General features: G+C 43.9%; 1 protein-coding gene across 1 annotated transcript in view; it reads left to right on the forward strand.

The window, feature by feature from the left end:
* Window positions 1–25,076, forward strand: part of LOC118884069 (multidrug resistance-associated protein 4-like) — a 130,630-nt gene that overhangs the window by 23,775 nt on the left and 81,779 nt on the right. Inside the window, exons 4-11 of the mRNA XM_036831384.1 lie at window positions 1,405–1,499; window positions 1,727–1,813; window positions 8,315–8,411; window positions 12,021–12,230; window positions 13,575–13,715; window positions 14,515–14,552; window positions 14,846–14,940; window positions 16,839–16,985. Coding sequence (XP_036687279.1) covers window positions 1,405–1,499; window positions 1,727–1,813; window positions 8,315–8,411; window positions 12,021–12,230; window positions 13,575–13,715; window positions 14,515–14,552; window positions 14,846–14,940; window positions 16,839–16,985 — 910 coding nt within the window. The remainder of the gene's footprint in view (window positions 1–1,404; window positions 1,500–1,726; window positions 1,814–8,314; window positions 8,412–12,020; window positions 12,231–13,574; window positions 13,716–14,514; window positions 14,553–14,845; window positions 14,941–16,838; window positions 16,986–25,076) is intronic.

A 25,076-nucleotide genomic window follows, 5' to 3' on the forward strand; every position in this document is an offset into this window, starting at 1 on the left:
CCTACTTAGTCCAGCTGATCTGCTTGGTGTCCCTCGAGCACACTGTCTCCTTCGCTTTTGTGTTTCCTGCGCAGCCTGCTTTCTGCTCCCATTTCTTGTGTAGACCTTGTCTGTCGCTCTGTCAGTATGCCTTAAGTATCACTGTGAAGACAGAGGTCAGGTGTTATCCCTTCTCTGAAAGTGGGAAGCTGAGGTCGAGATCAGCAAGATGTCCAGTTTAAGACACACTTATTCCTGGATTAAAAAGTCTTGTGCCTTCACCAGCCTGGGACACCAGCCCTGACACTTGTGCCTCTAGCACAGACCTTCGCACTTGCATATCCAGCTGCACTGTGACATCACCAGGAGGTCATCTCAGCTCGTCCACAAGCGAGGTCCCCTAAACCTGCATCCACCATCGTCCCCAGCTCAGTAAATGGAGACCCTGTGCTTCCCCTTCCTCACGCCCCAAACAACAGTCGTCCTCCTCTCTTACCGCCTACACCCGTCCCATCAGCAGGCCTTACAGACTCTGCCTTCCACATGTGTGTGCAGTGTGTGACCCCGCCTCTCCGTTCTCACTTCTCCCACTCTGGTCCTGGCCACCGTCATCTCTCACCCAGGTTATTGCAGTGGCCTCCTAACTGATATCCTCTCTCACCCTTCCCCCCTTACTGTCTGTTCTCCACAAAGAGGCAGGAGTGATTCCTTAAAAGCTTCCGACCATGTCAGTCCCCCCCATTCCCCTCCCCCTTTTACTGGGGGTGGAACCAGGGCTCCTCCTGCTCTGTCTCCGCCCTTGTTCTCCTCGTTCTCAATCTGTTTCTGCTCTCCTGGCCTCCTTGCTTGTCCTGGGACACCTCGGACCTCTGCCCCGTAGCCTTTGTACTTGCTCCTTGCTCTGTGTGGAGCACCCTCTCCAGGTCTGCGTAAGCCCCTCCACCCTCCAGAAGATCTGCTCAGACCCCCTCTGAACAGAGCCCTTCCTGACCCTGCTATAGACTCACTTTCCCTCCTTTACTCTCTATCCCCCTAAGTTGGCTTCTTTTTCCTTCTAGTCCTTAGTACTTGCACTCATGTTATTTTTCCATCTCCCACCATGGAAAGAAACTCTAGGGACTTTGTTTCCTCATGGCTGAATTCATTGTGCCCAGAACAGTGCCTGGCATATAGTTAATCCTCAATAAGTATCTGTTAAAATGACCTAATGCATAAATGCTGTGAAAAACTACAGAATGTAAACAAATGAAGAACCCTGAGAGATGTTTTTTAAGATGTTTAAGGTTACAGTTTAGTCACTATGCAATGTACCCATTGCTTTTGATCAAATACTTGTATGAAGAACTAATGCTAAAAAGGTTAGGATGGCAGGAGGAGAACACATTTGAAATCTTTTTCTTTTTTCCCCTTTCTATCTCCATGTAGGATTTAGAGGTTTTGGAGGATGGAGACCTAACTGTGATAGGAGACGGAGGAACCACGCTGAGCGGAGGGCAGAAAGCCCGGGTCAACCTCGCAAGGTAAATGGCGTTTCAGTTGCCATCCTGCCCCTCCCTCCTCTGCGGCTCCTAGTGGAAGTGAGCAGGCAGACCCCGCTCACCGGGTGGCCCCTGTGTGAAGCAGGGTCTTGGCCCTTTTCCATGGGCTCTTGGAATGAATAATGACTTGTTGGACACCGTCATGATTCAGAAATGGGATCTAGGAAGCTGGAAGCGTTCTTCTCCTGACATCTCTCTACGTTTTCTAGAGCCGTGTATCAGGATGCAGACATCTACCTCCTGGACGATCCGCTCAGTGCAGTAGATGCAGAAGTGAGCAGGCACTTGTTTGAACTGTGAGTTTGCTCCTGTTTCCTATCACTTCTGCTTTCCAAGGACCCTGTGGAGTTCAGGGAAGAGAGCTCAGGAAAGCGTTTGTGCTTCAGGAGACTCAGCTCATTCTGCCCTGGTGTCCCTCCCTCCCCTCCCTTCCCTCCACAGAAGATCCATCCTAGAGAAATTTTGCATCATGATGAGGTCAAGACAGGGAAATGCAGAAGGAGCTTGCAGTGTGTGGAGGTCAGGGAGTCTGTGCTGTAGGGAGCTGAGGAGCAGGTGGCAGATCTCCCCCTGCTGCTTGTGGCTGACGGCCACACGTTGTGGATGGACCCAGACCCCAGCCGTAAGGAAGACAACGTACGTATGGCTTTTGAATCAGAGAGTGGGACCCAGTAGCCTGGCACTTGTCTGCCGGTCCTTTTCCTCCATCATTTGTTAAAGGCCCGTCAGAAGCGAAGTTTCCAGTACTGACATAGGGCTTCTGTGGAAAGGCCTTGTTGGTTTATGCTTATTATTGTATCGGTTTGGAAATACTTAATAAAGTCTAGAATTTAAGAATGATTTTTTTTCCACCTCGGAGTATGACTTCAAATATTTAACATTGCTTCATGGATGCTTACTAGAATTAATACTTAGACCCACATTGTAGGGTTAAGTTGAATTTCAAACTCGGTATCTAATACCTGGCTGAAATCCTGACTTTCATTTTGAGTTTCTGGAATTTGTTGTCAGTGGCTCCTGTTTGGCCACTGAACCCCTGAAGCAGAACAGCTCTGATGCTTTTCTGTGTATAACGTGTCCTAACACACGCTGACTGAGGCCTCTTCTGGAGTCTAGACTGGCCTCTTTGAAAGCCTCGTGAACTTGCTTTTTCTGAAGCGGCACCCACATCTACCCCACGGTTAGTTACCTTGCTGTTGTTCACCTTGTTAAAGCCAACGAGCCCTTCCAGCTGCACTTATTAAAGCCCTACTGTGTGCACTGAGATCCATGCCCTTACAGATGTTGTTGCACAAAACCTCGTAGTTTACAAAGCAGAACAGTGAGCCAGGAGAGGGGAAGGACCCACACGGGGCAGAATAAGGGAGACTAAGACGTTCAGCTCTCACTTCTGCCTCTAAGGAATCTGTCTCTATGGAGCTTGTTAAGACAGATGCCTGGGAAAAGTTCCGCAGAGTCACGGTTTAGAGCGTTTGGATATAGGATGGTAAATGCTAAATGAAAGTAGAAGTGGGCAGCTCTAGGCTTTCAGGTGAAGTTGGAAAGCTCCCTGTGCACTGGCCTTAGCGGGAAGTGGCCTGTGGGTTTGCAGGCTGGGCAGGGTTTGTGGAGGCTGAGGATAGGATTCAGTTCCTTTTGCTAAATAGGAAGATTAGAAGCGAAGGTGGACACTGAGAATAGGATTCAGCTTCTTTTGCTAAACGGGAAGAAGCAAGGCTGTGAGAAGAACAGCAGGCACGTCCTCGACTGGAGGATGCAGGTCGTACAGCAAAGAGAAGCTATCTGGAAATTCTCGCTGTCAGTTCCTCTTAGTTTGCTAGGGCTCTGTCTGTCCAGGCTGCTCTCACAGGAGACCACAGACTGGGTGGCTTAGAAATAACAGAAATTTATGTCTCACGGTTCTGGAGGCTGGGAAAGTCCAAGGTCAGGGTGCTGGCAGACTTGGTGTCTGGTGAGGGCCTGATTCCTGTGTCTTCACATGGCGGAAGGGGTGAGGGAGCCGTGTGGGTCCCTTTTATAAGGGCACTAATCCCGTTCATGAAGGCTCTACACTCATGACCTGTTCACCTCCCAACTGCCCCATCTCCAGTACCTTCACAGTGGGGATTAGGTTTAATGTGTATGAATTCTGAGGACACAACATTGTCTATAGCAGGCTGTCACAGATGGCGGCGGGGTGGGGGGAGCTTAAACAATAGAAATTAGTTTTCTCACAGTTCTGGGAGCTGGAAGTCCAAGATCAAGGTGTGGGCAGGTCTGGTTTCTGCCGAGACCTCTCTCTTTGGCTTCTGATGGTGTCCTCCTCACTGTGTCCTGTCTCTTCCTCTGGTCTTTCCTCTGTTCACGTGCACCCCTGTGTCTCTGTCCTTATGTCTTAGTCTCTTCTTCTAAGGACACCGGTCAGATTGGATTAGCCCCACCCTAATTAAGAATAACAATTACCTCTTTAAAGGCCCTGACACCAAATTCTAAGGTACTGGCAGCTAAGGTGTCTCAAGTGGATTTGGGGAGACGTGATTGATTTACGGCAGGTCCAGAATAGCGAAGTAGAGAGACCTCAGCAGAGTCAGCAGTGTGAGAGCGAGAGCTGTGAGGGGCTCAGCTCTGGACACGAGGAGCTGGGATTCCACGTCCACTACGCAGGGGTTGGGGGGCAGGTTCCACCAGAGTCAGTATGTACCTGTGCTGAGTGTTAAGGTGGTGAAAGAGCTCTGCAGATGGATGGTGGTGATGGCTGCACAACAATGTGAATGCACTTAATGCCACTGAGGTATATGCTTAAAAATGGTTAAAATGGTAAACTGCATGTTACGTATATCTTAACACACACACAAAAAGTGCACAGTAGCATTGACTCTTTCAGAACACGAGAGAGCAGGGCAGCCGACACGTGGCATGGCCTCCGGCTCTCTGATCTGACTTGCCTTTCCCACCCTCTCCTGATCGTGACTTGATGCATTTTCCCTTAGAGAAGTGCCTTGTGTCTTGTCACGAGTCCAGTGGCAGGCACTAGTGCTGTGAAAGAGGTTACCCACTCCCACCCTCCTGGGTCTTGAGTAGCTCAGCCTCCCTGTTCCCAGCGCCCTGCCCGGAATTCACAGATGTCTGTCACTCCGTCTTGTGTGCGTCTGCACAAGTTCTCCATCACTCCGAGAACAGTTTCGGCTGGCCATTGCATCCGTGTCACAGGGAGGAGAGAGGAAGGTGTACTGATCGCCACGGATTGGTGTGCTTATCACAGAAGCTCTTCCAAGCTCTTCTTCCAGCACAGGAGGTGTTTATAAAGTCCTTTCCAACCTTTTGGATTTAGTGACCTTGGATGTACGCTTCATAGAAGCAACCTTGTTCAGACTGTTGTTTGCTAATCAGAACCACATTTTTTTGGAAAACTTAGGGCAGGGAGCAGGAAGGCAGTTTAGGAAATCGCTCAGCAGCACCTGGAGAATGTTCTCAACGAGTTAGAAAATTGGATGGAACAGTATGCTATGAAAGATGGTGGTCGTGTCGAAGCTTAGTAAGGGGGAGTGTTTTGTATTAAAGTGAATCAGTCGCACCTCTACTTGCTGTTGACAGTTTCCGTCAGTCATGAATATATATTGAAGGTTGTTAAGGTTTCTGAGTTTTCCAACTACACGTTGTAAACCTTAAGTGGATTCTATCACCTACAGAAGGTTAGAGCCTTAGGTGAACTGATGCAGTCTCACCTGTGTCCAGCTGTGGATCCCGTTTTGGTTCAGAGAACCCCACATCGCCAGACCCCCCGCCTCCTGCGTCATCAGTTCTTCGGGTCTGTCCTGATCAGATGCCCACGCTGCGTCTACACAGCTCGCCCTTCCTGCTCCAGCCCTTCACAGGCTCCCCTCATGTTCAGGCTGCAGCTCCAGGTCCTCAAACGGAGAACCAGCTTCTTTGCCATCTGCCCCCATCGGCCTTGCCAGCTGGTCCTCACACCACTCGGCCGCGCTGGCTTTGTGACGGGCCCTTTCTCACACCTGTCTGTCTGTAGATACTGCTCCCTGTGTCCCAGAGCCCCTGCCTTTCCCTCCTGTTCCTTCAGGGGGAGCCTGTGCCCTTCTGTCTTCCCACAGGCCTCAGTGGGTTGCACTTGACCATGTATCAGTCCTCCCCACCCCCTATAAGCTGTGAATGCAGGAAGGTTCCTTAGCCCAGCATGTTCTGTCCCAGGACCCTTGGACCCGCTGTACCTTTTTCCAGGATGTTTTCCCCCAGATAGTCTCAGGGCTCCCGTGTCACCCCCGTCTAAGACAGCGGCCCCCCTTGCTTTTCCTTCAGAGCACACATCACGGCCCGATAGTGCATTTTCTATACTTGTTTAGTGTGTCCTCCTGTACGTGGTGCTGAGTAGTGTCTGCTTTCCTGACCTGCAGATGTAGGTCAAGTGCCTGCCATTTCAACAAACCTCTGCTGATTGAAGGAATGAAGGTGGGACTCTGTCTTCCTTATTTGTATCCCCTCTACTGTGGGGTGTGTCCCCTCTTAACACAGCCCTCATACGGGATTATATATAAGATTATAGCCCTTATATAGGATTATATATAGGATTATAGGATTAACACAGCCCTTATATAGGAATAACAGCTAAACAACTGGTTGCTGAATGAATCATTTTTATGGCATGACTTGGAAATCTTTATTCTAAAAACTAGAAAAATAGAGTATTTCCTAGAGATTTGGATAAAGCGCATTATTTAGGAAAAATTTAAAGTCATCAACTGATGACTTCATTGTAATTATTTGTATTACCTCATCTGTGATGGAATGTTAGGAAGGAAACATTTTAGAATTTTTGGGTTGCTCCATCTTGGACACAGCAGCCCTTCAGATTGGATTAACATCCACCTTCAGGGACTGTCGGCAGGTAATTTTGAATTAAGGAGAAACAGTTCCATGAAAAGCTTTAGTACTAAGACTGAAGGCGGGTTTACTCAGTTAAGAGACTTAGGTACGAAAGCTGAACTAACACATGTCAACGGGAAGAGTGAATCCTTTTGGACATAATGGTGTATGTGTCTACATCCTGAGCTCTTGCTTCTGATCGTAGACCCAGTGTCCAGCATGTCCCCTTAGGACTTTTCTGTCCTGAATCCAGAGCCCATGACCGCACGTGGGTTAGGAGGGAGTGGAGGAGGGGGCTGACGTGTACTGAGCGGATTGGTGGTTTGATTTCTCAGAACAGGTGGGTGAGTTGTCATTGGCCTTGTTTTGAGATGAAGACACTGAGGTTTAGTAGCTCGTCCGACGCTGTCAGGCTCGTGAGAGGGATTGAGCTGCAGTCTGCTTCCTCCAGACTGTGCATCTGGCTCACTCAGCAGGCTGAGCTGTGGCCCAGGTCCCTGAGATTTGCTCTGCGAGGGGCTCGGGCACCCAGAGTACACGCCTGGAGCCCTGCCCGTGGTCACCGGGGCCCCGGACCCGGCTACTCGCTTCCCTGGAGGGGTCGTCGACCCTTGTGGGATGAGCCCGGGGCTGAGTCCCTAGGGGTCGGCATTTAAAACGTGGAGCAGTCTGAGGGGTTACTGTAAACACACCCGTAAGGTTGGACACGGAGAGTGTTCGTTGGGCTGCACCCCGCAGCCTGCAGGGCCTGTGCTTGCCCAGCTGAGACCTGAGAAAGAGCCCAGAGTCAGCGACAGAGACACGGATGGTTCAGTGGCCACGGCGAGCTTCCATGTCTGAAGCAAGGTCCTGGAGGGACACCCCACCGTGTGTGGTGGACACGGCAGCAGTCTGGGCTCCTGGCGGGGAGGCGGGGGAGAGGGAGGATTACCGGTTACAGGGGAATGGACATCAGGCTGGCTCATCGGTTACCGTGGGAACCAGGGAAGGAGCACAGCCCTGGCCGCCCCTTTGGTAAGCATGGTGGAGCGTTCTGAGCTGAAGCTGGCACAGTCATTGGCTGGGGCCTGGGGCAAGTGTGTAGGAAGGTCAGTCACGTGATTGGGGCGTAGGTGAAGCAGGCCCTGGGTGAGCAGGGATGGGCAGAGAGCACGAGAACAGCCGTCTCGGGTGGGCTGATCACACAGCGGGTTGGCTATAGAGCACTGCTATGTCTTTGAGCTGTTGGATAATTTCCACTGTGAGTTGTGCCGTGTGGATTCTGTTCTTTCATTTTCATATTTGGAAGGTGTTCAGTCCTGATGAAAAAGGATTTGCTTCCTGGGTGGGACTGGGAATGTTGTAGAGACTGACGGAGGCCACGCTAGCATTCGTTTTCTATCTAATATTCTCTGGGAAGAAGTGTCTAGAAAATGCACTCTGGCAAAGGTTACCAAGAATCTATTAATTTTTTTGTTGTTAATATGTACATTACATGTCATAAATAATCAGAAAACTAAGAAAAATGTACCCATTTTTATATGACATAAATCCGTCTTCTCCCGTTCCCACAAGGTGATAGAATAGTGTTTTGGTTCAGTCAAGTTTTGGAATCTCAGTATTGCTCAATTGTTTTTCATTATGAAACATGTAAATAATTGTTAAGCTGAGTTTTTGAAAGAAAAAAAAAAAAAAACTTGGCTGTTGGTGCCTCTTTCACTGGACTGCTTTTTAGAATTTTTTAGCAGAACTAGGTTCAAGTTTGCTGCTGATGAATTTGAGGCCTAGTCAGAATCATTGACTTATATTTATACTTAATTTGTATTATTTATACTGGTATTTAAACTACACATCTTTGACTGCTGTGTTGTCTTTGTCTCATTATGTTTCCAAATATAGGTTTTCGGTTTGGAGCACCCCCATTAATGCGCTTTTGCATGCTGTACCTTTTACATTTGTAGGTGTATTCGCCAAGCCTTGCACGAGAAGATCACAATCCTAGTGACTCATCAGTTGCAGTACCTAAAAGATGCAAGTCAGATTCTGGTATTGAAAGATGTAAGTAGCTTCTAGAAGCCTGTGGAACTTGCTAGCACTCAGGTGTGTTGAAGGCCACACCCCCCATCAGGTCACTCTCCTTGAGTTCATGGTAAACAGCCTCTTCTCCCTCAGTTTTATGCCCCCTTCTTCTCAGAGCTGGTATTCATGCCTTTGAGGATGAATCCGAAGACCTGTAGAAATGTCACTATCACACCCTAGGCCACATCAACCCTAAAGTATATGAAAGTGCTGCCGCAGAGTTACTGAATTATCACTGTTGTAGTGAAATTTATTGAGTGTAATGATGCTATTTTATTTAGAACTATTTGTGTTCCCTTTCCACAACTTAAGTCAAAGAGTGTTAGTATTTGGAAATTAGAGATGCGAAGACCTGTTTGTATCCATGTGATTGTCATGCTTGGTTTGCCTGAAGAGCATCTTCCACTAACACCAGAAGGGAGGCGAGCACCCCCAGTCAGAGACGCCCACGCTGCTGGTGTAGCCGGTTGCTGGTCTCACTGCCCAGGCCTCTTTCTGCGCCCCATACACGTGAGAGCCTGTGCGGCGGTAGGACAAGGCCCTGCCTTCGTGGGGCTTCTGTTCTTATGGGGACAGATGTGATGAAAGAGAGAGGGGGTGGGGCTGATATCCTGACTGCCTCTCTGGGGAGCTGGTGCCTCTTGGGGCCTGAGTGACACGAAGGTGAGGGCCACGAAGGCACCTGGGGGAGGGGGGTCCTAAGGAAGGAGCTGACCTGGCAGGTTGGAGGAATGGCAGGAAGGCCAGCGTGTCTGAGGAGAGTGAGCAGGGGACGTGGAGGGCGCTGGTCTCTGAGCAGCGGGCAGTGGGCCAGGAAGTGGGATGGAAGCCGTTGGTCGGTCCAGAGCAGAGGAGTGATGTGGTCTGACGTGTGATTTAAAAGATTCCTCTGATGTTCACTGGAGGGCGACAGCAAGAGAAGTTAGAAGTCTTAGTACAGTTGAGAAGACAGAAGTGTGGGCTCAGGCTAGTGTATCAGTTTCTGGAGCTGCCATAAAGAAGTACTGCAAACTGGGTGGCTTAAAGCAACAGAAATTTATCATCTCACTCTTCTGGAGGCTACAGGTCCCAAATCAAGGTGCTGGCAGGGCCGTGCTCTCCCCGAAGGCTCTAGGGGAGAATCCTCCCTTCCAGCTTCTGGGGTTCACCGGCCTTCCTTGTGGTTCCTTGGCTTACAGCTGCAGGACTGTAGTCTCTGCCTCTGATGTCACGTGGCCATTGTCCCCGTGTCTGTCTGAGTCTCTTCTCTTCTCATAAGGACATCAGTCATATTGGATTTAGGGCCACCCTACTCAATATGACCTCACCTTAACTTGATTACATCTGCAAAGACCCTGTTTCCAAATAAGGTCACCTTTACAGGTGTCACGTTTATAGCTTGAACGTATCTTTTTTTTGGAGGGGGGCACCATTCAACCCGCAACTCCTAGCATGGTTAGGGGTGGATTGGAGATTAGTGAGAATTTTTCAGACTTGGTGGTGGTTTGCTGCTTCACTCCTTGGCTTGTTTGCCTCTGTGCCTCAGCACCTCCATCCTTAACCACCGTCTGTTCCAATAGGCCAATTGGTAAACTTCCTGACTTATCAAATGAATTTCTGCTCCAAGTAGGATATTAAAATGCAAAACCTCTACCTCTCTAGAAGCAGTTCCACGGTCAACTCTTCTCTACTCCTCCAGGAATGGGGGGCTCAGATCTCTCAAGCTTGAGAGCAGTTGATTTCATGCGCAGAGGGGGTGATACTAGTGTATAGAACCCCAGGACTGGCACTATTATGAGCACAGAAACAGTGGGCAGGAGAATAACCTATTTAGCCAGTCCCTAGATGTTTTAGGGTCCCCTTATTGCTTCTTTTGAGGACACTACCCTCAATTTTACTACTATCAGAACAACCATTTGTCCGCTGGTGAGCACCCTTGGATGAGTTGGGGTCCATCCTTACTGTTTGTCTGGTCTCTCAGAGCAGAGAGGGGATGACTGTCCCCTCGTCCCCTCAGAATGATCGGTGATTGGCTGCCAAGTAAAATTGCTGTCTTTGTACCATTAGTTGTTCCCTTGTGCATCTTACAGACACTAAGTGGAAAGTGATGATTTCATGAAATAAGGTGTATGAATTTTGCCTCCCAAGTGGAACAAGACACAGTGTATCATGAATAATTTTCTAATTCTGCAGTATCAGACAATGCCCAAAGGCTTCATTGGGCTTCTCCTAGGGGACCACCTCAGGGGATAGAATGAGAGGGGTACCAGTTAGGGCCGTGGGCCACCTTCTTTACCTGACCTGTCTTAACCAGACATACCCTACTTTAATTAGTTTTTCATCCTGGAATTTTGCCCAGTATTTTGTTTGCCACTGAGTGAATCAGCTGAGTCTTGTTTCATGGGGTCAGAAAATAGTGAAAACATCTGCACATTATTTTATATAACTTTGTAAGGGAGGGAAACTGTGCAATGATGTGTTACACATGTTCAAAGAAAATGATTTGATTGGCTGTAGCTTAAGCAGTTGCCTGATTTGGGGAAGCCTGGTTGGCTGCTTGTGATTGATTCTGGCTTAGGTTTTGGTTTGCTGGCACAGGCTGCCAAGGCATTAGAGCCACCCCGGTCTCATGGCCTCCTTGTTTATTAGTTATTTCATCAGCTGAAATATTGAATTTTCAGTTGGGAATTTCCTGTGTTTGTGGGGCAGTTGTGAAGACCATGAAGATGCAGCTCGTGGGTTCTCTGTCCAGGGCTGGTTCCTACATTGCTCGTCTCAGTGGGGCACATGATACTATGACAATGGTCAGCGAAGATTTGATGAGTCACCCTTACCTATGCAGATGTGCTCGTGCCCACCTCTGGGTCAGTCTTAAGTTTCTTTTTTTTTTTTTTTTTTTTTAATTTTTATTTATTTATTTTTGGCTGTGTTGGGTCTTCGTTTCTGTGCGAGGGCTTTCTCTAGTTGCGGCAAGTGGGGGCCACTCTTCATCGCGGTGCACGGGCCTCTCACTGTCGCGGCCTCTCTTGTTGCGGAGCACAGGCTCCAGACGCGCAGGCTCAGTAGATGTGGCGCACAGGCCTAGTCGCTCCGCGGCATGTGGGATCTTCCCAGACCAGGGCTCGAACCCGTGTCCCCTGCATCGGCAGGCAGATTCTCAACCACTGCGCCACCAAGGAAGCCCAGTCTTAAGTTTCTTTCCTGGAATATCCTTCCCAATTGACTGTTTTTTTAAATCCTGCTTGTCACATGAGGCTTCTTTCAATTTCCATGTTGTCTAAACAGACCGTGTTGGTAATATCACTAGCCTCTGTGCTTTTTGATTCCTGAAGTGCCCACGGTAGTTATGTCAGTAGCCTCCATTTTTAACACATGAGCACACATTTCTTTCATATCCCCCAGTACCTAACACAGGGTTTGGCAGAGATCAGAATGCTCAGTTCTTTTTCGAGTTGAATTGAAGTAGATTTGTCAATCAGAATTCCAAACCTAAGGATCATTTTCTTAGGAAAATCATAATTTAAGACCAGTTAACTTTTCTTGATTGGTATTTAGAATAGATTAGTATTATCAAATGCAAATGTATTCCTCTCAAATTCTTTATTTTAGGGCAAAATAGTGCAAAAGGGGACTTACGCTACATTTCCGAAATCTGGGGTAGATTTTGAAGATATCCTTTTAAAGAAGGTGAATGAGCAGGCTGAACTATCTCCAGTTCCAGGAACTCCCACTCTGAGGAATCAGACCTCTGAGTCTTCAGTTTGGTCTCAACAGTCTTCCAGACCCTCGTTGCAAGATGCCGCTCCAGAGGACCAAGATGTGAGTTTCTCATCCTGCAAATGCCCTGGTCTGTCCACTCTTGGTGGACTCATGGACCTTCAGTCTGCTCTGCTCATGACATCTTTGTTTGTCCCAAAGTAGATCCTAAGTTTCCAAGGCCTTATTCCATGGAATTGGTAGAATTAAATTGCTCCCTGAATGGGGTTCTCCCTTGGGTGTAGGATGGAGAATCTTATGGAGATCAGTAGTGGGTGTACTGCTATGAATTTCTGGGTGTATGTGGCTCACACTGATATGAGAACTCTTCAGTATACCATAGTTACATCCTACTTGCTCTGTTGGCTCCTGGCTTCCTTTATGCATCTAGAGGCGTAATGTTAAGACCTGCTTATATGGAGTCCTGCTGTGGCCCAAATTAAATCAGCTGCTTTCCTATGTGTTAACTGGCACTGTAGGTGACTCATGGTATTATTTTGCCCCCTTGTCAGATGGTCTGTGATAGGCCAGAGGTAGCCTGTGCAAAGGACCTGACATACAACAGACAGTTTGGAATTAGTTCCCATCTTCCTTTCTTACCATTCAAGACCAAGAACCACATCTTATCCACCTTCAATCCCAGTGGCCAGCATAGAGCCCAGGACATCCTTGGCTCCTGTGACTCTATAATGCATTTTAAGTCCTCCAGACAGAAATGCGCTAGATCTCCCTTAAAAACATACACAGGTGTTCCTCGATATCCAAACCCTCACTATCCAAACCCAGGATCCTGGATGATTCTGACAAGTATTTAGATTAGTCCCTCACATTCCAAACTCAGGAATCACTCTCTGAAATTCAGGAACCAAGGAGATTCTGATCATATGCTGTTCCCCTGCTATCCAGACTCACATTACTCCAGCTCACCGTGTGAACTCAGTTTACTGTATCTGACTAGTATTTTGAGCCCCGAGTATGTTTTATGTTTCCATCATTGAGTGACACAAATAATCTAGAGGGATACATTAGCTCCATATCATTTAGTGTATTATTTTGGAATAAGCTTCTGCATTTATGCTTGAATCAGGTATGTTGTGTGTGTGCTGAGGCCCATGATCGATTTAAAGCAAAGCCACCCAACAGTGAATAAGTTCGTGCAAATGATGTTTCCTTGTTTCTCATAGATTCCTAGGAGTAGGATGGCTGGGTCCAAGGGTGAATGCATACATGGTTTGGCTAGATACTTCCACATCCTTCTCTGTAGGAGATGGACCATCTTGCACTCCTACCAGCGTATGAGTTGTGTCTGTTTTTCCACAGCTTTGCAGTGGAGTGAACTGTTGAACTTCTAAAATTCGGGGCTCATTATTTAAAATTTTGTCTCTCACTGTCATTTTTGCCTCGCAGACTGAGAATATACAGGTTACACTAGCACCGGAGAGCTATTCGGAGGGAAGAGTTCACTTTAAGACCTACGTGAATTACTTCACATCTGATGCTCACTGGCTTATCATCATTTTCCTTGTTCTAGCAAACATCGCAGCTCAGGTAAGTAAGGACATTTATTTTGGTTTGTGCCCTCAACTTGATACATATGTACTATTTATACTGTATTTATTTTATTATTATTTTTAATATGTATATTAAGAGATTTATTTCAAAGAATTGGCTCATGAGACTGTGGGATCTAGCTGGGTGAATATGAAATCAGTAAGGCAGGCCTGCGGGCTGATTCAGGCCGCTGACCCTGCAGTCTTGAGGCAGAATTTCTTCCTTTTCCAAGAATCCTCAGGTTTTCCTGTTAAGGCCTTTGACTGACTGGATGAGGCCCACCGCACCGTTGAGGGTGATCTCCTTTAAAGTTGACTGACTGTAGATGTGAAGCACATCTACAAAATACCTTCACAGCAATATCTAGCCGAGCGTTTGGTTGAATCACTGGACACTGGCCTGGCCAAGCTGACACAGAAAACTGACCGTCACAGTACCCGTCAAGCGTTTTTCCTTCAAAAAATCCCGACACTTACACCATTACTACTGCATTTTGCCGTCCACTTGGATTTGCGTTGAAATGCGGTATCTGTGGGGAGCAAAATAAGTGAGGCTTTCTGGTGTCACATGTGCATGATAGAGAGCTTTTAGGAAAGAAAGGATGTCTTTTAGAGATTTTAAAATGTCACACGCCCTTCCCTGACCTGCGGTTATCTGGGGTGTGGGGCTTACCACTGACCTGAGCTGGAAGGACCGTCTCCGTTCTCTGGAGCCTTTCCATCACCCATTCTAGTGAGTGGGGTTTTGAGGGGGTCAGTAATGTCAGTGTTTGAGTGATTGTTGTTTCCTGCTCCAGGTTGCCTACGTCCTTCAGGATTGGTGGCTTTCATACTGGTGAGTGATTCCTGGTCTGACCCAAAGTGCTGTAAAATCAACAAGAAGCCGCAGTTTCCCACAGTCAGGGGGAGAGATGGGGCTTGTTCAGCCCCCTCTTCTGATCCTCACGTAGTTTCCCCTGCTATCATGATTCAAATTGAGTCTTTATAAGGTAGATGGACACAGGGCCTTGTGAGCTGGGAACTATTTTCCAGCATAAAACACATCTTCCAAATTGAGGGGTTTTTTTTGGTTGTTATTTATCTAAATTCTATCCATAGCATAATATTTTTTTCTTCCCTGTTCCATAGGGCGAATGGACAGAGTACACTGTATGCCATGGTGTATGGAAAAGGAAACCTAATTGTGGTCCCTGATCCTGACTGGTACTTTACAGTTTATTCAGGTAAAGTCGAGTAATCTGGCCTATTATACAAGAGTCTGAGGTGCTTACAATGAGCCTGTGTGAGCAACTAGGGCTTCCAGGAGTAATTTAGTAATGTCTTAGCAGGTTAAGAGTCTGAGTTGCATTTACTCTGTGAATTAATTAGAATGATTATTTTTAAAATCTACTAGAACAAAGAGGTTGAATGAAGACTCTTAATTTGCTCTGTACTGGATTTTGGAAGTTAATCCAGGATTGCACATTCAGAAAATCAGCCACTAGAAGTATGTGGCTATTGTCTATTCTAGTAAGTTGCTTCAGCAAAATCTTATCTCATTAGATGGAAGGGCAAGAGGGTTAGAAACAGATCCCCACCGTGTGGTTCAGGTTGTTCCAATTCTGTCTGAAAAAAACCTGGCTTTTATTGAACTTGGATGAATCCTTTGGCAGCAGGGGCCCCCAAATAAAAGCATTATATCCTCACAGGTATGCAAAGCCCCCTTTCTCCATACTGCTCATCTCTTGGGCTTCACTAATTACTTAAGAGGGAAGCTAAGCAGGGAGAATTCCAGTGTCTGGGAATTAGGATTGCTTCTCTTTCTTACCTTGAAATTACAATGTTATCGTGTCCGCAACTGTGTGATTAATTTAGCATCTGGCTTGCTAGACTAATATTAACACGGCTCTCTGCTTTCAAAAGAGTGCTTAGAATATATGTAGTGTAACATATTTTTTAGAGGAAATACTCATCTAAAATATTAAATATTCCCATGGGAAACCCTCATACAAGCTTTCTGCGGAGATAGAGTGTGATATCTTTGTAAGAACCCACACATTGAAATTTGGTGTTCATTGTGTTGATCTCTTGCTAAGAAACCTAAATCCATTAGTTGTTTACCTTCTGAATTGGTGGACTATGGGAACTTAAAGGAAGAAGAAAGGGAATCTGTTATACATTCACATAGAATGATGGGCTAAGGCAAATGCATGTTGATGGAGTTCAGGAATTTGAGCAGCTTTCAGAGTTGAAATAAGTGATGTGTCAGCTGGAGGGGAGAAAAGATGTACTTGATGGGATATTTATTATAGAAGTTATGTCCACTCTATTTAGCATTGTCTGTTCAAGAGATGTTAGGAGGGATATTTTAATTTTTATTTGCATAGCAGGTACTCATTTATGTTGTTAATAAAATATAAGTTTGAGTGATTATGTTCATTTCCAAATGCTTTGCATTTCTATAAAACACTTAGAGATTAGTTGCTCATTTAGATTAATTATGTCATGTTAAAATATAATTTGTATTTTCTTGCAATTCAATTATTTAAGAGATTTTCTGCTTGCAACTTAATATGATGTTTTCATACTCTTTAAAGCTACTTGGGCATGGAATTAACTACTTTACGTGGAATTAAATTTCGATGTAAATTTACCATTTACAAGGAAATGGTAAATCATTTCTCCTGTTCCCTGTTAATTCATGATGGTACCAAAGCATTCTTCAATTTTAGATTATGGGACATGTTTTAATTAGTAAGATTTGAAATACGGAAAAAGGAAGATCAACTACTTTTTATAATTTTCTTTCTTCTGAGTTTTTATTAGAACTTGTAATTGAATTAGGAAAGCATAGAATGAAATTGTGGTTTACACATGATTTTTTTTTCACATGTGGTTTCTGTTTAATGAGAGGAACATAGTGATTCTTACATTCTTCCTTATAAATGTATCTTGTGAATGTATTAAACACTTAAATAATCCATTATATATATAAACTTATTCTATATTCTATTTATGAATTTATATATAAATTATATTTATAAAATAAAATACATAATTTCTTTATAAACTGCCTGCCATGCTTTAGCATCATGGAAGGAAAGGCAGAGATCTTGTGCTGAATGATGTTTCTTTATTTCAGTTCTAACTGTAGGTACTGTCCTTTTCGGCATCACAAGATCTCTGTTGATATTCTGCATTCTTGTTAATTCTTCACAAATTCGGCACAACAAAACGTCGGAGTCCGTTTTGAGAGTTCCGGTATTGTTCTTTGATACAAATCCAATAGGTAAGTCGGACACCAAGTTTCTCAGCATATATGTCTTGTTAATGCATTTAGTGCCTGATTACATTTGATATTTGAAATTGGAGGAGATTCTTGGGAGAAAATCACTGTGCATGTTGTTCCATCTTGTACAAAAAGCTTTACTGATATTTTTTTCCTACCAGAGAAAATCTGAATATAAGATCATATAAGCTTTCGTTCCAATTTATGTGTGTGTGGAAAGATAAATGAACATTCACTTGGCAGAATGATTTAGAAATCCATTTTTTGTGTGGCGTATGAAACACCCTACATTCGATATAAATGTGTTTCAATGTTGTTGACGAGTTGCTAAAACGTTGGCTGTGTCACATAGTGTTAAGCTAGGTTGTCCCCTCAGAAGGAACTTCTTACAAAGAATCTCTACACGAGACAGGCTGTGTGTTTCTTTCTTTCATTTCCCATCGATTTCTGGGATCACAGTGCTCTGACATGTGCCTATAACTTTGAGGTTTACCTAAAATGGTAATGAGAGTGGTTCAAGATGGCAGAGTAGAAGGCCGTGTGCTTACTACTTCTTGTGAGCGCACTGTAATCACAACTAACTGCTGAACAGTCATCGACAGGAAGCCACTGGAACTCACCAAAAAAGATACCCCACATCCAAAGACAAAGGAGAAGCTGCAGTGAGACGGTAGGAGGGGCACAATCACAGTAAAATCAAATCCCATTACTGCTGGGTGGGCGACTCACAAACTGGAGAACAATTATAACACAGAAGTCCACCCACTGGAGTGAAGGTTCTAAGCCCTACGTCAGGCTTCCCAACCTGGGAGTCCAGCTATGGGAGCAGGAATCCCCACAGAATCAGACTTTGAAGGCCAACGGGATTTGATTGCAGGACATTGACGGGATTGGGGGAAACAGAGACTGCACACTTGGAGGGCACACACAAAGTAGTGTGCGCACGAGGACCCAGGGGGAAGGAGCAGTGACCCCATAGGAAACTGAACCAGACCTACCTGCTAGTGTTGGAGGGTCTCCTGCAGAGGCAGGGGGTGGCTGTGGCTCACCACGGGAACAAGGACACTGGCAGCAGAAGTTCTGGGAAGTACTCTTTGGTGAGAGCCCTCCTGGAGTCTGCCATTAGCCCCACCAAAGAGCCTGTAGTCTTCAGTGCTGGGTTGTCTCAGTCCAAACAGCCACCAGGGAGGGAACTCAGCCCTGCCAATCAGCAGACAAGCAGATTAAAGTTTTATTGAGCTCTGCCCACCAGAGCAACACCCAGCTCTACCCACCACCAGTCCCTCCCATCAGGAAGCTTGCACAAGACTCTTAGATAGCCTTATCCACCAGAGGGCAGACAGCAGAAGCAAGAACTACAATCCTGCAGCCTACGGAATGAAAACCACAATCATAGAAATGTAGACAAAATGAAAAGGCAGACGACTATGTCCCAGATGAAGGAACAAGATAAAACCCCAGAGAAACAGCTAAATGAAGTGGAGGTAGGCAACCTTCCAGAAAAAGAATTCAGAATAATGATAGTGAAGATGATCCAGGACCTCGGAAAAAGAATGGAGGCAACGATTGAGAAGATGCAAGAAATATTTAACAAAGACCTAGAAGAATTAAAGAACAGACAAACAGAGATGAACAATACAATAACTGAAATGAAAAATACACTAGAAGGAATCAGTAGTAGAATAACTGAGGCAGAAAGAACGGATAAGTGACCTGGAAGACAGAATGGTGGGAATCACTGCTTTGGAACAGAATAAAGAAAAGAGAAATGAAGGCGGCCTAAGAGACCTCTGGAACAACATTAAACACACCAACATTTGCATTATAGGGGTCCCAGAAGGAGAAGAGAGAGGGAAAGGACCTGAGAAAATATTCAAAGAGATTACAGTCAAAAACTTCCCTAACATGGGAAAGGAAATAGCCACCCAAGTCCAGGAAGCACAGAGAGTCCCAAGCAGGATAAACCCAAGCAGAAACATGCCGAGACACATAGTAATCAAACTGACAAAAATTAAAGACAAAGAAAAATTATTAAAAGCAACATGGGAAAAATGACAAATAACATACAAGGGAACTCCCGCAAGGTTAACAGCTGATTTCTCAGCAGAAACTCTGCAAGCCAGGAGGGAGTGGCACGATATATTTAAAGTGATGAAAGGGAAGAACCTCAACCAAGAATACTCTACCCAGCAAGGATCTCATTCAGATTCTATGGAGAAATCAAAGTGTTACAAACAATCAAAAGCTAAGAGAACTCAGCACCACCAAACCAACTCTACAACAAATGCTAAAGGAAATTCTCTAAGTGGGAAACACAAGAGAAGAGAAGGACCTACAAAAACAAACTGCCCAAAATTAAGAAAATGGTAATAGAAACATGCATATTGGCAATTACCTTAAATGTGAATGGATTAAATGCTCCAGCCAAAAGACAAAGACTGGCTGAATGGATACAAAAACAAGACCCGTATATATGCTGTCTACAAGAGACCCACTTCAGAACTAGGGACACATACAGACTGAAAGTGAGGGGATGGAAAAAGATATTCCATGCAAGTGGAAATCACTAGAAAGCTGGAGTAGCAATACTCATATCAGATAGCATAGATTTTAAAATAAAACATGTTACAAGAGACAAGGAAGGACCCTATATAATGATCAAGGGATCAATCCAAGAAGAAGATATAACAATTATAAATATATATGCACCCAACATAGGAGCTCCTCAATACATAAGGCAAATGCTAACAGCTATAAAAGAGGAAATCGACAGTAACACAATAATAGTGGGGACTTTAACACCTCACTTACACCAATGGACAGATCATCAAGATAGAAAATAAACACAAGCTTTAAATGACACAATAGACCAGATAGATTTAATTGATACTTATGGGATATTCCATCCAAAAACAGCAGATTACACTTTCTCAAGTGCACACGGAACATTCTCCAGGATAGATCACATCTTGGGTCACAAATCAAGCCTCAGTAAATTTAAGAAAATCGAAATCGTATTAAGCATCTTTTCTGACCACAGTGCTATGAAATTAGAAATAAATTACAGGAAGAAGACCATAAAAAACGTGAACAAATGGAAGCTAAACAATATGCTACTAAATAACCAAGAGATCACTAAAGAAATTCAAGAGGAATTCAAAAAATACCTAGAGACAAATTACAATGAAAACACGATGATCCAAAACCTATGGGATGCAGCAAAAGCAGTTCTAAGAGGGAAGTTTATAGCAATACAATCTTACCTCAAGAAACAAGAAAAATCTCAAATAAACAATCTAACCTTGCACATAAAGGAACTAGAGAAAGAAGAACAAACAAAACCCATAGTTAGTAGAAGGAAAGAAATCATAAAGATCAGAGCAGAAATAAATGAAATAGAAACAAACAAAACAATAGCAAAGATCAATAAAACTAAAAGCTCGGTCTTTGAGAAGATAAACAAACTTGATAAACCTTTAGCCAGACTCATCAAGAAAAAGAGGGAGAGGGAGGACACAAATCAATAAAATTAGAAATGAAAAAGGAGAAGTTACAACAGACACTGCAGAAATACAAAGCATCCTAAGAGGCTACTACAAGCAACTGTATGCCAATAAAATGGACAACCTGGAAGAAATGGACAAATTCTTACAAAGGTATAACCTTCCAAGACTGAACCAGGAAGAAATAGAAAATACGAACAGACCAATCACAAGTAATGAAATTGAAACTATGATTAAAAATCTTCCAGCAAACAAAAGCCCAGGACCAGATGGCTTCACAGGCAAATTCTATCGAACATTTAGAGAAGAGCTAACATCCATCCTTCTCAAACTCGTCCAAAAAATTTGCAGAGGAAGGAACACTCCCAAACTCATTCTACAAGGCCACCATCACCCTGATGCCAAAACCAGACAAAGATACTACAAAAAAAGAAAATTACAGACCAATATCACTGATGAATATAGATGCAAAAATCCTCAACAAAATACTAGCAAACAGAATCCAACAACACATTAAAAGGATCATACACCATGATCAAGTGGGATTTATCCCAGGGATGCAAAGGTTCTTCAATATATGCAAATCAATCAATGTAATACACCATATTAACAAATTGAAGTATAAAAACCATATGGTCATCTCAATAGATGCAGAAAAAGCTTTTGACAAAATTCAACACCCATTTATGATAAAAACTCTCCAGAAAGTGGGCATAGAGGGAACCTACCTCAACATAATAAAGGCCATGTACGACAAACCTACAGCCAACATCATACTCAATGGGGAAAAGCTGAAAGCATTTTCTCTAAGATCAGGAACAAGACAAGGATGTCCACTCTCACCACTATTATTCAACATAGTTTTGGAAATCCTAGCCACGGCAATCAGAGAAGAAAAGGAAATAAAAGGAATACAAATTGGAAAAGAAGAAGTAAAATTATCACTGTTTGCAGTTGTCATGATACTATACATAAAAAGTCCTAAAGATGCCACCAGGAAACTACTAGAGCTAAACAATGAATTTGGTAAAGTTGTAGGATACAAAATTAATGCACAGAAATTTCTTGCATACCTATACACTAACAATGAAAGATCAGAAAGAAATTAAAGAAACAATCCGATTCACCATTGCAACAAAAAGAATAAAATACCTAGGAATAAACCTACCTAAGGAGGTAAAAGACCTGTACTCAGAAAACTTATAAGACACTGATGAAAGAAATTAAAGATGATACCAACAGATGGAGAGATATACCATGTTCTTGGATTAGAAGAATCAATATTGTGAAAATGACTATACTACCCAAAGCAATCTACAGATTCAATGCAATCCCTATCAAGTTACCAATGGCATTTTTTACAGAACTAGAAAAAAACATCTTAAAATTTATATGGAGACAAAAAAGACCCCATATAACGAAAGCAATCTTGAGGGGAAAAAACAGAGCTGGAGGAATCAGACTCCCTGACTTCAGACTATACTACAAAGCTACAGTAATCACGACAATATGGTACTGGCACAAAAACAGAAATATAGATCAATGGAACAGGATAGAAAGCCTAGAGATAAACCCATGCACCTATGGTCAACTAATCTATGACAAATGAGGCAAGGATATACAATGGAGAAAAGACAGTCTCTTCAATAAGTGGTGCTGGGAAAATTGGACAGCTACATGTTAAAGAATGAAATTAGAACACTCCCTAACACCATACACAAAAATAAACTCAGTATGGATTAGAGACCTAAATGTGAGACCAGACACTATAAAACTCTTATTACTTAGAAGAAAACATAGGAAGAACACTCTGACATAAATCACAGCAAGATCTTTTTTGACCCACCTCCTAGAATAATGGAAATAAAAGAAAAATAAACAAATGGGACTTAATGAAACTGAAAAGCTTTTTGCACAGCAAAGAAAGCTATAAACAAGACAAAAAAACAACCCTCAGAATGGGAGAAAATATTTGCAAACGAATCCACGGACAAAGGATTAATCTCCAAAATATATAAACAGCTCATGCAGCTCAATATCAAAACAACAAACAACCCAATCAAAAAATGGGAGGAAGACCTAAGTAGACATTTCTCCAAAGAAGACGTACAGATGGCCAAGAGGCACATGAAAAGCTGCTCAACATCACTAATTATTAGAGAAATGCAAATCAAAACTACAATGAGGTATCACCTCACACTAGTTAGAATGGGCATCATCAGAAAATCTACAAACAACAAATGCTGGAGAGGGTGTGGAGAAAAGGGAACCCTCTTGCACTGTTGGTAAGAATGTAAATTGATACAGCCACTATGGAGAACAGTATTGAGGTTCCTTAAAAAACTAAAAATAGAATTACCATATGACCCAGCAATCCCACTACTGGGCACATACCCAGAGAAAACCATAATTCAGAAAGACACATGCACCCCAATGTTCATTGCAGCACTCTTTACAATAGCCAGGTCATGGAAGCAATCTAAGTGTCCATCAACAGACGAATGGATAAAGAAGATGTGGTACATATATACAATGGAATATTACTCAGTCATAAAAAGGAATGAAATTGGGTCATTTGTGTGGATGGACTTAGAGACTGTTATACAGTGTGAAGCAAATCAGAAAGAGAGAAACAAATATCGTATATTAAAGCATATATGAGGAATCTAGAAAAATGATACAGATGAACCGGTTTGCAAGGCAGAAACAGAGACACAGATGTAGAAAACAAACGTATGGACACCAAGGGGTAAAGTGGGGGGCGAGGGGAGGGTGGGATGAATTGGGAGATTGGGATTGACACTAATATATATAAAATAGATAACTAATAAGAACCTGCTGTATAGGACAGGGAACTCCACTTCTCTGTACGGTAGAAACTAATACAACATTGTAAAACAACTATACCCCAATGAAAATTAGTGACTGTTTCCCATACGCCAAGCACTGTGCAAAGAGCGGCCTGAGAATTGATTGAGCAGCATCTTGGTCTGGGAGAAGCTCTGAATCCACAGAAGCAGAGAAGACATGGTGTGAAGTGCCTGCCATGCTAGGAGAAAAGGGTAAAGAGAACGTCTTCTGGAAGTTCATAGAATGATTCTAGATTTGGAAGCTGCCTGGAGATGATAGGATTTGGACTCCACTTTCAGAGAAAAACAAGATATCGTTGTGGAGGAAGCTGGCAACAGGAGCTTAGAATCAGGGCCTTTAAGTACGGGGTGTCCTAAGGAATAGTATGATGTTAAATTCATTAAATTCGTACATTCTGAAGTTAAAAAAATAAATAAATAAAATGGTGATAAAAAATAATTAAGATATAAGATTGGTAAAATGTAAACATCCTCTTCAATAAAATTAACTCTATAGTTTTACCGTGGACTTTTGGTGACATGTAAGAGGCTTTGTGGCACGTAGCAGGTGGATCTTCAGTAGGAAGTTTCTTGATCTGAGTTTCCCACTGGTTGCTTCCTCCACCCTGAGGCCTTCCACCTGTCTTGCTTCGGAAGGTAGCCTCCTGAACTGGGCTCCCATGAAGAGTTAGTTCATCAGCATACATGCCCACTCTGCTCAGTTGTTTAGGCTCGTGATAAGGCCCAGAGTGGCTTTGTTTTTGCAGGTGATGATTGATAGCACCTGTCAAGGCAGGGATGTGGGCTGGAAGGAAGATGGGCGTGGCCTTGGCCTGGCCATCAACTAGCTACGTGACCGAGGCCAAAGCAGATACATACTGCTGGCTGGGCAGGCGAATCTCAAGGCAGGATGTTGTCTGCCTTGGTTTAAAAGTATGGACTCTGGAGCCAACTGCCTGAGTTCAGTCCTGGTTCTGGTTACTAATAGTGATAGCTGGTTATAGTTATGTTAATACTTAGTGCTAGTTATTAAATTCTCTGTTTCTCAGTTTTCTTACCTGTAAAATGGGGATACTACTCACACCTACCTTATCTGTATCTTAATATTGTAGACATGAAGCAGGTTCATACAGTCACACTGCTTAGAATGTGGTCAGGGCCTAATGAATCTTCGTGACAGTGACCACGTGGTGTTCGGGAACTTCTTCACCTGTGAAATGGGAATAACTCCTGCCCCTCCTGTTTCACAAGACTGTTGTGAGGATTAAATGAGACTGTTGAGGGAAGCATCTTGTGTAGATTTATTCAGCCCACGTTGTTTAGTCCAGGCCCCGTAAACTGCAGAGGCCCACACAGATCTCGTCTTATGAAGCCGTGGAGAGAAAGCGATTGGAGGAGTACCTGCTATTACAGCTATGAAGTCCCTCCACTTTGTCAGTTAATGTGAAAACTACAGTCATAAAGTTGGGAGCATTAAGTGGGACTGAATTTCTGTTATCACAGACTGAGTGCTCGTGACCAGTTAATCAGGCTCTTCATGTTCAAGACCTGTAGGCTTCTCCAGACACTGATTTATTTATTATTCAAGGATTTGGGACCAAGTTTAAATCTTCGAGGTCACTAATCTTACAGCAGCCAGCACACCAGTGTTATCTTGCCTCCCCCTCCTGTATCTATTAGCGGGACTTCATTCCTTCAAGAAAATACAAGCCAAAATAAGTACTGCAAACATAGGCCTA

This window comes from Balaenoptera musculus, chromosome 18 (genome assembly GCF_009873245.2).
Source record: "Balaenoptera musculus isolate JJ_BM4_2016_0621 chromosome 18, mBalMus1.pri.v3, whole genome shotgun sequence".
Taxonomy (NCBI): Eukaryota; Metazoa; Chordata; class Mammalia; order Artiodactyla; family Balaenopteridae; genus Balaenoptera; species Balaenoptera musculus.